At 49.0% G+C, this 12,219-nt stretch overlaps 5 protein-coding genes across 5 annotated transcripts; 2 read left to right on the top strand and 3 right to left on the bottom strand.

Annotated features, from left to right (window-relative positions):
• Positions 1–94: 94 nt before the first annotated feature.
• Positions 95–507, bottom strand: ASPVEDRAFT_86880 (uncharacterized protein; the record flags this gene model as incomplete). The annotated part of the gene is made up of 2 exons (XM_040817929.1): positions 95–359; positions 431–507. The coding sequence occupies 2 exons, from the start codon at positions 505–507 to the stop codon at positions 95–97; spliced, it is 342 nt and encodes a 113-aa protein (XP_040671298.1).
• A 722-nt stretch (positions 508–1,229) lies between these two features.
• ASPVEDRAFT_198768 (aldo/keto reductase family protein) lies at positions 1,230–2,470 on the bottom strand (the record flags this gene model as incomplete). Its single annotated transcript, XM_040809266.1, has 4 exons — positions 2,341–2,470; positions 2,199–2,281; positions 1,930–2,129; positions 1,230–1,803 (listed from the first exon to the last, which is right to left on the bottom strand). Exons 1-4 carry the CDS (start codon positions 2,453–2,455, stop codon positions 1,230–1,232), a joined length of 972 nt encoding a protein of 323 aa, XP_040671299.1. The 5' UTR covers positions 2,456–2,470.
• Positions 2,471–3,103: 633 nt separating this feature from the next.
• On the bottom strand, positions 3,104–4,938 carry ASPVEDRAFT_138093 (uncharacterized protein; the record flags this gene model as incomplete). The annotated part of the gene is made up of 4 exons (XM_040807458.1): positions 3,104–4,214; positions 4,275–4,345; positions 4,398–4,462; positions 4,515–4,938. 4 exons carry the CDS (start codon positions 4,936–4,938, stop codon positions 3,104–3,106), a joined length of 1,671 nt encoding a protein of 556 aa, XP_040671300.1.
• A 4,343-nt stretch (positions 4,939–9,281) lies between these two features.
• On the top strand, positions 9,282–10,253 carry ASPVEDRAFT_138896 (glycosyltransferase family 32 protein; the record flags this gene model as incomplete). The annotated part of the gene is made up of 1 exon (XM_040807526.1): positions 9,282–10,253. One exon carries the CDS (start codon positions 9,282–9,284, stop codon positions 10,251–10,253), a length of 972 nt encoding a protein of 323 aa, XP_040671301.1.
• Positions 10,254–11,080: 827 nt separating this feature from the next.
• ASPVEDRAFT_45065 (glutathione S-transferase family protein) lies at positions 11,081–12,193 on the top strand. The gene is made up of 3 exons (XM_040813198.1): positions 11,081–11,273; positions 11,324–11,529; positions 11,582–12,193. Exons 1-3 carry the CDS (start codon positions 11,146–11,148, stop codon positions 11,953–11,955), a joined length of 708 nt encoding a protein of 235 aa, XP_040671302.1. The 5' UTR covers positions 11,081–11,145; the 3' UTR covers positions 11,956–12,193.
• The last annotated feature ends 26 nt before the right edge of the window (positions 12,194–12,219 follow it).

Here is a 12,219-nt window from a genome sequence, read left to right on the forward strand (position 1 = left end):
TATAACGATGCTCTGTCCATGGAGACGTTCTTGTATAAGCTCATATCAAAGCAGTATCCGGCACCAAGAACAAGTAGGCAGGGCTCAGATCCTCCTACAAGCACTTCGACCCAACCTTCTCACTAACCCATATACAGGGCTGTACATCACAATACATCGCAACGTCCGCCCTGGTCTCTTTCGATTGCAGGGCGTTCTTTAGACCCTCCAGGCTATCAAACTCAAGTGTCGCCAAAACGCTATATTCCACATCCTTGCCAGATAGGGGACTTTGGAGCGGAAACTCGAAAACGTCCCACGCCTTCAACCCGCATGGGCCCCAGTATTCATCGATCATGGGCATGTGTTTGGTTAGGTAGCTGGAAGAGTTAGGTCGACTTCAATGCCCCATGATGGCTCACCGAGCTGTTCGGGTCTTGTCGTGACTTACTACTCGAGGTTGAAACGGGCTAATTCTCCATTCGGCTTTCGTGCCGGGTACGCGACGATGCATTGCACAGCGGGCATTTCAACGGAGCTGGGAACGTAAACCAAGGGATCACTGGAGATTCAATCACGGCGAACGAGCTGACCGGGTAACCCGGTAGCCGTAGGTAATTATACCTTTTTGCCCGGGCGTGTGCTAGATCGCAAGGGTTGCTTAGCCGAGGCGCGTTCCAAAGTTATCCGAAATAGGTTGAGTTAGGCTCTGCGTATCCTATGTCGACCTGGCATTCCTCGATAAAATAAAGCTAACGGAAAGCTCATTTGCATTGTACATGAAAAGGCAGAGGATCTAGCTTCGAGACTAGTATAGTACACTTCTAGTAAAGCCTGTCTAAGGTGTTTAAGTAGATAATATTATATCTTTAATAAGAAATAGTTGTAAGGACCGTTACAATACTACTACTTGTGAACAGAAAAAAGCTACTGGATGAACTCAATACCAGCTAGACTTCTGCTAACAATCAATTCTATGGCATACAATGGAGCTTCGGTCAAGGATTGCGGCATCTCATTACTCCTGTTAGAGATATAATCCATATTCAGCTTTCATTTCCCTCTGAACTGCCCGCCAATCAATGTTGAGGCTAATCATTATACCTCATTCCGTCAATTCCTTGTACATACAATATGCACCAAAAAGGGAATATATATATATCTGTATATAGGATTTATGCTTCGACCATTGGAGACCGGGTCTACAACGAATTTTGTTTTCCCTGGCGATAGCATACATTCATATGTATCTATCGCATACGCACTCCAGGAAACAGTAAATTAACATCAATGCACTTCCCTGACAGCCCATACTTCTCCAGTGAGTTCAACAGCAACTCGTCCTCATCTGGTAACCGTCGAATCGCCAAGTTACTCGCGATACGCGACTTAGACCTGCTTTTTGCCAGGGGCACGGTTCCTCGCTGCACGGCCCAGCTCTGCAAGACCTGTCCAGCGTCCATACCATTCTTGTGCGCCACCGCATTAACCACAGGCTCCCGAAGCAATGTCACACCATCCGGAGCAAATTCGCATGCCTCGACTACGCCATTGTTGACGGCAAACGTCTTTGGCGCGAACGGGCTGTAAATGGTCGGTAGGATCCCTTTGTCGTGGAGGAACTCCACCAGCGCGGTGTTCGGGTACCACGGGTGTGCCTCGATCTGGTTACACGATATGGGCACGTCGGAGTGAGAAGCATGCGGGAGAATCTCCTCAAGATGCTCGCGCTCAAAGTTCGATACCCCTATAGCTCGGCACTTGCCCGTGTACACGAGCTGCTTCATTGCCTCCCAGGTTGGCACGAAACTCCCACCTTCGCGACTACCGTTAAGACTAGCCACAGCGCGAGGAGAGTGCTCTAGGTCCGGCACGTAGTGGCCGCGTTCGTCCACGGCGCAGCGCTGATGCAGCGGGGTGGCGCCGTTGAAGTTGGCTGCGTCCTTCAACCCAGGCAGCGGCTTGATGGCTGCTGGGAAATGTGCCAGGAACAGGTCGACATATTCGAGCCCCATGGCGTCAAGGATCTTGTCCAGTGCGAGAGAGACATTGCCTGGCTCGGCAAAGTTTGGCCAGAACTTTGTCGTGATGAAGATCTCGTCGCGTGGGACTCCGGATCGGCGAATGCCCTCGCCCACCTGACGGTCAACCTGATGAGTTCAAATAAGAATCAACTCGCAATTCGTGAATCAGGAACGCAGATATGCAGTGTTTCGTACTCCGTACTCCCAGGCGCAATCTAAATGGCGCACTCCAGCCTGCAAAGCATCCACGACAGCTGTCGTGCACCAGGAGGGGTCCTCTGCGAGGGCGAGAGGGAGTCAGCTCAGCTTTCGGATGATACTTGGGACTGACACAGACCTGGTGCCCAAGTTCCATAGCCAACGGCGGGAACGGAGATGTATTTACCCCACGGGGCTCTCATGGCGAACGACTTGGGGAGGCCTAATGTGTCTGGGGGTCCAAAGGATCCCATGGTGAAAGACTGAAGGGCTCAACAGAATGTTAATTATAGAAGTTGATTGTTTCCTTTATTTATTTATTTGTTCGTTTATACAAATACCCACGAGTCAACCTGACCCGTATATCCCTGTTGGAGTATCACAATAAGAAAATCCTGGCTAAAGATCCCCTAAGAGGTAAACTTAGGAGGACCGAAACTACGGATACCATATACCGATTCGGTTACCGCCACGAAGCGATAACAAAACTACACTAGGTGGTAACAGCGGGACAATCTCTGATCTCCATGTATTGACTAGCTTCTACGGCAGACTATTGCCTCTCACTTCTTTCTGGGCCCAATGGCTTCTTTCTTGGTCTGACCCAATTAAGATATCTACTCGCATTAACCAGATATTACCGATCTACAGCGAGGTTAGCGCAATAGATACGAGTATATCTTGCTAGAAGATCGTCTCTGTGAAAGTCCTATCTGCAGAGCGACGATACAACTCCGCCTATCAACGCAAATTTTACCATCTATACACTTATTCTCCTTGCGCTTCCTCGCACGCAAATAGGCATTCTAAGTATGTTCTAAATAGTCGTGTAGGAGCAAGGGCGAGGCCTTTGAAGTAAATGTTTCTCGTTACCTATTGCCTAATATCCAATGCCCGTTTCTTTAAACACACTGCCAGTTTCGGAAATCTTTGAAGTCACCACCTTGGAAGACATTCCTTAAGGGGTACTTGCAATGTGCGCGCTGAAAATCGATTCCAGCAGAAACATCATTATCGGAGAATTTCGTACCAAAAATTGTCTCAGGGCCAACCCCTTCTTCAACCCATTGCACCAATGCCATCAAAGCGTTCTGGTCAGGGCTGGAGCTGATTGGATTATAGCCGGGCTGCCCGATATACCAAGCGCCCGATCCGCCGCTGCAATGACCCATACCACCAATCTCGAACAGCCGATAGAAATGGTCCAATTCACTGGAAGACAAATTCATTGTACGAGAAACGTGCTCGCGGTAGGTGCCAGCAATAGCGGATGGAATATAACCGTCTTGGGTACCGTGATACGCGAGAAGTTTGGATCCTCTTTGTGCAAACGCAGTGAGATTCCCCAACCATACTTGCAGACCTCCTGGATCCTTTCGTCTGGCATAAATTATATCTTCGTAACTGAGTGATAAAGGATCCCAGTTCGGCTTATTATAAACGGCGAAGCGGAAGTAATCGTCCACGGCATTATGCGACTGACCCGAGAGACTACCCCACGGCATGATTTCAAGCTCACTGCTAGGTGGCAGGCCAGGATATATGAAGGTCCCATCACTAGCAACAAAGTCGGCGTACACGTTTCGTACTGTGGTGGCTTGGTGAGCAGTAATGCAGCTATCAGGATCTGGGTTCGTCGGGCCGCATATCAGCTGGTCAGGATCGTAGGCACAAAGAGACGGATACTCAATAATGCCGTCAGTGGCACCATCTAGCCCGTCGCATTGTTCGATGACATTTTTGTGAACGACTTCCCACTTTGATATTGGCAGGAACGACTTTGATTGGGGATCGCCGACAATTAGCCTGAGGTTGCCAGTCCAGGAAAAAAGATCATTACCGGCCAGGGCTGCGGCTCCTACCAGAATGCCGTCAAAGTCGTCTGGAAATGCTTGTGCTTCCTTCCAGCCCTGGCCACCTCCTCTAGAGCATCCATAGTAATACGCCTTGGAGTACGGCCGGCCATAGAAGGATTTTACCATCTGCTTCCCCACAACTAGTGAAAGATGCGCACTAGATTATGTTAGCAAACATTCTATGCAAAGATGTTATATTCATGATGGGAGATCCTACGATCGCCAGCCAAAATCTGCCAGACTCTCGTCGTTCTCGTAGAAGCTGAAGCCGCGCGTACCGTTGTGTCCCTGGTGGCTGTCAGCTTTTGTGGACCTTCCTATATCATGGAACGCTACCCACGCCGTTCCCGGATACTGTGGCGAAGCCCAAGCTGTTTCCCCATGCCAAATCTTCGTGTTGAATACCTTGGATCACAATCAGAATTACCGAAGCACATTGTGTTTCCAGCAGACTCACAACCGCCTAGAGCCCCATTGCCAGTGCTCAACAACCGGCCGGTCCAACTTCGTGGAAGCCAGGACTGGATACTGATTTCGGAACGATCAGAAGTCCGCAGCGCAGAGCTTATTCGGCACATATCCTCCGGTACGATAGGTGGAACAGGTGTGCCCCATCCGGAATCAGTGCACTTTGCCGTGTTCTTTCTTGTCGGCTCCTCCACGGTCAAATTCAGCGCAGTCCCTGCTGCGACGTATTGAGTGCTCCAAACTGTTAAGTTCTCGATGTTGAGCTTGTTCACAAGTGCTTCGCAGCTGTAAGCAAATTGATCCTGATTCTTGAGCGCCGAAAATATGCTATTTTCAAGACGAGGAAGAACTTTGGATTCAAACAGTGACTGAGCGAGAAAGATCCCAACTATTAGAGCCGCAATGGGAATCATGCGGCCGGTACTAGGTGAAGAAATGGGCGTTGATTGTGGCATTCTCGTTGACAAGCAATGTGGCACAACTTATTTTGATCTGGGAGAGTACTTTTAGTTACGGAATGATTGTAACATACCTAACCGCCTGGGTTATAAAGGCCAACCTCCACCACAATATTCACAGTCCCCCAGGCCGTGATTATGCCTTTACAAATTTGGGACATGTTATAGCATTACCCCACATGTGTGTTTGGGGGAATCTAGCCTATTTTGCCTCTTTGTGGCACACTCAGCCGCTTCTGGATCTAACACGAGCACAAATGTCTATTGGCTTTGCTGAAGTTCAACTGCTAAAAGCATTACTTCAACTTCATTATATACCGAATAATGACCAAACGAGGGCTTTTCTAATCAAATATAGCGTAAATCACGTGGTCACAGATCGATGCTCCACAGAGAAAGCGGAAAGGGAGAGCATGTGCGTACACCTTTCTACAAAGCTTGGAAGCCTTTTAGTAATGATCAGATGGATCCGTACACTGCCGTGGTAGCAGTGAACCTATCTGGCTTCTATCTGGCTAAGCCTCCACTCCAGCCAGCCTGAAACAAAGTCCCGGCTGTGGGCTGTCAGAATGCCAAAGATAGAGCCACAAACCCTGCGCTAAAACATTGCTGCCTGAAAAGGCCCTGGACACATTTGGCCCCGGATTACGTTAACCAAGTCCGCTGAGTCATTATTGAGAAGATTATTTCCCAATTCCATTATAACCCAATATCACTGCAGGACAGGCTGCCCACCTTTCCTTCTGAGTACGCCTCAGCCAGCTGGCTGCAAAAGTGGGTGGATCTGAAGGTGCTGGTGTAGAGACTTGCTTTCGATAAAGTAGTTACTAATAGCCTTTAGAGACTAGAAAGTATAAGGGTATATATATTATATTATGTATAAACATCCATATAGGCTATTAGGACGGGTCAAGGCCTCAGGCAATGCTTGAGAGCTTGACGAACATGCGCAAATAACCCAGAAGCCCACTAGCCTAGTCTCGTAATTTATTTTCTAAAGACAAAGGGGATAATATTAATAGGCCTAAGCCTATATTATTGAGGAAATAATATTGCTATACTTGGCTTGGCGGTTCGGGCTGCGTTGGGTTGATGTCGAACTGTATATACCAACGTACTCTATGGTAAGCAGATTTCTTGTAGGAACATGCTACCGTTACCTTGCAGATTCGCTGCTCTACTTCGATTTTACCTGTTTTCAGAAAAAGACACTAGTATTTTTTTATGTGTAAAAGCCTGAGAGAGCTAGCTGGGGGTGATCTTGAATAACAAACCAAGGATAACTTCACCAGGAACTTCTTCAACAACACGATAGTATCTTTGTCTGGATTGCTTGGTTTGAACCACCTGCGAGGAGATGCCGTTAACGGTACACGAGCAACGAAATTGCTTGCCCGCTGAAGAATAATAGCGTCGAGGCCATGTATGGCAGCTTTCTAGAGGATTGCGTTCAGGCATCCCACAAAGCAGTACTTGCTAAATGTTTTCCCCACATTATTCTGGCTCTGCGCGGCGGTTGGCCCTCTTTAAGATGGATTACACCCTTTCGACCCTCGCTGAGCGCAGGAACGCAAGTGCCTTTTTGCCGAAGGTTGCGGAACGTTGGTGTGATAATGCTCTCGGGGCCCAATATCAAACGTCACCGCGACCATACCAAACGCAGTGTTCTCGTAGACAGCCTTGACCAAAGTATATAAAGCGCTCGAAGTCCGTCTTCATGGTGAGGATGGCGGGTCAAAGTGAGTTTAGACTAAGGGACTTTGAGTGACTGGAGTGGTGGTGTAACGCGAATAGCTGACATGACTGTGCCGCTATCTAGGCGAGAGAGAGCTCTCCACCGAGGAATACCCCTACAATGCTCTGTTTGCAGGTATTGTTGGGAAGGGAAGGTTGCATCGGCGGGAGGTAGATATAGTCGAGCAATGAAAGCCAGTCTCCGAGGTGATTGGCAGTGTGTTCAGCATACTAGAGTAGGCCCAAGTGTCAGAAAGTAGAAGAAGAAGTGTTTGAAGGATATTCTAATTTGACCTGGTAATTGAAGAAATTTCTACTGGCATGGTGAGGGCAAAGCTCTCATCCAAACTGACCAAAGTTTGATATTGCAGAATTTTCACTCGTGCGTAACATTCTCCCAGACTTTTTGACATCTCCCCAAAATGAATAATCTGGTGTACAGCTCAGGGGTCTCTGTTAGTATCTTGATCTCGATACGGCCGACCGACGGGCCAGAGTGAGACAGGCTCCTTATTTATATCTGGGAGGGGTAGATCGCGTATGCTTGTTCGATTTCTGGTTGTCCTTCGAATAGTACTCGTTTTTTAACGACCTCAGAGATATCTTATTAACGCGTCTTCGACATATCCTGAGTGGTGCTGCAGTAGCTATGGCCTTCAGGGGTGGTGTCGAGGTGATGCTGCCTTGCTGGGGCGAAGACGTATGCGAGATCTGGGCCGGGGTGAGAGAATATGATGTGGGTGGGCTTATAACTTGGGAGGATGGGGAGGTTCTGAGGTCGTATGCAAAATATCAGTTTATGTTATAACCATTGACAAGGGGGTGCAACTCACTACAGGGGTTGGACGGCAAATATTGGCATCGATTGTTGCGCCAGGCGAGAACAACCAGCTGCCCCGAGTATGAGGTGTTCAGGAGGAGAGGCAGTTGGGATTGCCGGCGTAGAAGGTAAGTAAATATGGCTTCGAAATAGAATACAGAGGAGGGATAACCGAAAACTGGCTTGGTAGTCAATTAGGGGCCCGGTGAGAGGGATGCCGTGGTGGAATTTTCATTAGGATGAGCACGTAATCCTGATAGCCTTCGAGAGAGAAGCAGGAGGGAGTAAAAGTACGGACTACCGAGCCCAGGAAGAATATGACAACCCTGCCTCTCCTACTGCTACGACCGCGGGTCCATCAGCTGTGTTTCGCACACCTATCATGCTTGCTGAGCCGTTGCCGGAGGGAATCCTTTTGTCCGGCTGGCCAAGGCACGGGGAATCATGCTTGCTGAAGTCAACTTACAGCTGAACTGCTGAGTCTACTACGGAATACAGGGCTGCATGAGTACCAGCTCCTTATGTTCGAGCATCGAAGGGGACGGACAGTCTAAAGCAATCCTGGCCAGACGGATGCAACTTAGGATACTCGAGGGCGATTCATTAGTACCAGAAGATAGCTATCACAATGTGACAGCGAGCTGGGTGGGTCGGTAAAGATTCAATGGCGCAACCGTGCTACCCAGTCGGGGCCAATGGTGATGCCTTTCTCGAAGGGCCGTCAGCTCCAGGCATTGGTGGCTGTCTGATATTTTGCTTCCACACCGGCTCCGAAAGTAGGCCGAGAGGATGCTATGCAGACTAGTGTGGAATCTGCAAATCAACAGGCATAACTTGTGAAAAGGCAGTCAGGGAGATGCTGTCCGATCATAGCAGCTCAACTACAGCGCTGGTATTTCGCCCGGACCAGCAACCGCTAGGAAGCTGTGTCACATTCGCCCTCCAACTTCCTATTCGGATACTTCACACTCTCGTAGGTACCTAGATCTAAATCTGGCTCGTGACGTGGGGTTGTCTTAAACTTAACGTGCCCCAGTGTTTCAAACAGACGAACTGTGTGCCCGACCCTCGTATGGTTTGCTCAAAGGTGCTAGAGACTGGAGGGCTCTGGCAAACTGGAGTATACACAGCCACCTCGTCCTCCAGTCATTGCGACGATATTTCCATCTAGAGGCCATAATGGAATGGATCTGCAGGAAATGGCATGGTTCGACCCACCGTCCCGACGAATACAAGCCTCGGTATCCGCGAAGTGAAGAGACGGAGTTCTTGGCAGCTTTCAGTTAGGGCCAGTAGGGTTGCCAGGCACACTTCTAGGTACATGTCGATGGGTGATGGAAACGTATTCACGGTGAAGGCATTGCACGGCAGTGAGTCAAGAAGGCATAGGTAGAGATCGTCCCGTCAATGGATACAAGAAAAGATTGACAGGCTCGTCGCGAGGCCGGTAGAGTGCCCGTTTCCACAGCCGGAGGAATACCGGAAAATTTAGAAATATCAGAGCAAAATCAGAATATGAAACGAGATAAACATTGCGTTCACAGCCTTCGTGGTAGGCGCCATGCGTGGGGACCGCATCCTGGTCAGTCCAACCTGCCTGTGGACCGGACATGCTCTCGAGGCACCGAGCTTAGCAGTTGGCCCAGTGCTGCCAGTGCTAAAGGGGTCTTCCAGGATTTGATCCATATCATTAACTGATGGCTATCACCATCACAGTGCGGCATCCTCTCCCACGACCTATACAATGGTATCCTTCTCTGGAAAAGCAACGAGAAAGCTCATCGTTGCAGTAGCTCTCTCTCTTATTGTCATTGTTGTCCATCACCTCAGCTATGCCGACGAATCTGTCCTCGCCGGTGAGTTGTCTGAATCCGTCAACATCATCAACGGATGCTCTCGTGCTGCCCTCAACCCCATCGATACCCTTACTCCTGCCATCGACCCCGGAATACCCAACACCATCCACCAAATCTGGAAAACAGCCAATGTCGAAGACTACTCCACAGAAATCAAACCCTCTCACCACGCATGGAAGACCATGTTCGAACCCCTGAATTACACCGTCAAGCTTTGGACAGACGACGACATCCTCAACCTCGTCAAAGACAAATACCCCTGGCTCCTGCAGACATATCTAGGCTATCCCCATAACATCCAACGCGCCGACATCGCCAGACTCCTCATCGTCCACACCGAAGGCGGCACCTACGCAGACCTAGACGTCTACCCCTCGTCAGCAGAACACATCCAATGCCTCCAACGCCTCGGGATGCAATCCGTATTCGCCCCCACGGGTGGTACATCCGGGCTAAGCAACCACTTCTTCATGGCCGAGCGTGCGTCTCCGCTGCTGGAGTGGGCGCTCTATGAAGCTAAGCGGAGAGGACGCGGTCTGGCGCTGCAAAGGATTGTTCTGCCGTACCTGCTTGTCTTCTGGTCGACGGGACCGATAATGTTAACGGCGGCAGTGAGGAAATATGCGTGGCTGTATGATACAATACCGGGGAATATAGCGCTTTTGGACGAGGGGTATAGCGGTGCTGTGATTCGGCATGTTGCTGGACGGTCATGGCAGGGTGTTGATGGGCAGGCGTTGAATTATATTGCGGATCATGCGGGAACAGAGGTACTGCTACGGATTATTGCATATCTATTCGTGATTGTGGGACTTGTCTGTGTTATTAGGAGATATTATGGTAGATGCTCTACGAGATGATATCGTGTGCTAGTGTTCGAGATTAGGTGGAAACCCCACTTCTGCAGAAAGATTGTAATCCAATATTGGCCTATATATATATTCTGTTATTTTTTGTGATAATACATAACCTAGAGTAATTGACATTCTCACCTAACCTATCTATGCGTACTATCTATCACTGTGAAGAAATAACACACTCAGGGCTTTTCACTTACAACCATGCTAATAGTAGTGTTTATCCACGGCTGAGAGGAGAAGCCCTGTTGGCCACACCCTGGGGTCGTCTGTACTGACTCTATCTGAATAGGGGGTCGTACAACACTACTGCATATTGACTGAAAATGCAGGAACCGCCAGTGGGTATATGCAAGATATATAATATGCAATATTTGTGATTCTTTGGATGATCTGATTTATGCCACCCTGACAAGGTCTACTCAGGAGCATAAAGGTGAGCCCAATGAGTAAAAATGGTGGCTCATATATTGGACCGATGGAAAAGACCGAAGCATTCAGGAATTGAAATAGGAGTAGTATCCATCTAGGGCATTGGCCTATCCCTGCGTTTCACGGTTGCTGGGCCTACCGCGGACTGCAAGGGGGAAATACCTTAGGGCTACGAGGAGAATTGATGGCCGACCGTACACACACAGGAACTCAAGGCCAGCGAAGTAATAATGATACCAGCAGTAGACAAGCTGGATTACATCACTACTTATTTCGCATCTGACTGGATCTGCAGCTGACTGCATTTAAGGTTAAGAGATGCCCCGATTTGTAAGCCCGATCCCCGAGTCAACTATAAATATCTCCTCTTCCCCGCTTACTTTGTGTCACCATGTTGTCTCGCACGTACATTCATAAGGCAGCTTCCAGGCTAGCCACGCTCTGTTCAGCCAACTACTCAACCATGGCTCCGCTCACGCTATACAGCTGGCCCACGCCAAACGGCATCAAGGCCTCCATTACACTGGAAGAGCTGGGTCTGCAGTACAAAATGGAACCGATGAATATCTCCACCAATGTCCAGAAGGAGGAGTACGCACCTTACTTCCCCTAAAAAGAATAAAGTTAATTTAAATGAACAGCTGGTTCTTGAAAATAAACCCCAACGGCCGCATCCCCGCCATCGTGGACGGAGAGCAACGCGTCTTTGAAAGCGGTGCCGTCATGCTATATCTCACCGACAAGTATGACCCGGAACGAAAGATCAGCTATGCGCCGGGATCTCCGGAATATGTCGAGGAGCTATCCTGGCTGATGTTCCAGATAGGAGGTCTCGGGCCTATGATGGGTATTTAACAACTATAACCCGGTTGAGTCTGTCCTGCTGATGTTTTCTCCAGGCCAAGCTGAGCACTTCAGGCTCTTCACCAACACGCGCTCCGACTACGCCATCAAGCGATATATCGACGAGACGAAACGTCTCTACTCTGTACTTGCGTCCCGACTCCAGGAGAGCCCATACCTGGCTGGTTCTAAATACACCATTGCCGATATTGCGAACTATGCATGGGTACAGATCGGCCCGGCCGCTTTGGAGATTGACCTGGCCGAGTGGCCGGCGCTGAGGAGGTGGGTGGAGGACATCAAGAGCCGCGAGGCTGTGAAGAAGGGGATTGTTATACCGAAGACTGATACGACGCCTGAGGAGATGGCGGAACGGTTTAAGGCTGCTCGTGCGAGGATTGATGCTTTGGGTAACACAGATATACAGTAACAGTATTTATGCAGACACTAAACGTGTGGAGGAAAAGTTTGTCATATGCTGACATTGGTTGTCAGTCGGGTTGTCCATGATAACGTTACTATCGAGAAATGACTATTATTATTGAGATGCCTTCATGTCCAAGGTTAATGGGCTGCTTTTATTATTATAATAGCAAATCTACAGTTTATGAAGTAGGGCTTAAGATCCGCTTCCGATTAAATCAGGGAGTAGAGTTAAGACAACGCAGGAGAAGAATACTGATTAACCATGTAA

The sequence above is a fragment of the Aspergillus versicolor genome (assembly GCF_001890125.1).
Source record: "Aspergillus versicolor CBS 583.65 unplaced genomic scaffold ASPVEscaffold_9, whole genome shotgun sequence".
NCBI lineage: Eukaryota > Fungi > Ascomycota > Eurotiomycetes > Eurotiales > Aspergillaceae > Aspergillus > Aspergillus versicolor.

Coding starts and splice junctions, on each gene's coding strand:
- ASPVEDRAFT_45065 (XM_040813198.1), top strand. CDS start 11,146: ATGGCTCCGCTCACGCTATACAGCTGGCCCACGCCAAACGGCATCAAG. Junction 11,274..11,323: donor ACCAATGTCCAGAAGGAGGA/GTACGCACCTTA, acceptor TTAAATGAACAG/CTGGTTCTTGAAAATAAACC. Junction 11,530..11,581: donor AGGTCTCGGGCCTATGATGG/GTATTTAACAAC, acceptor TGTTTTCTCCAG/GCCAAGCTGAGCACTTCAGG.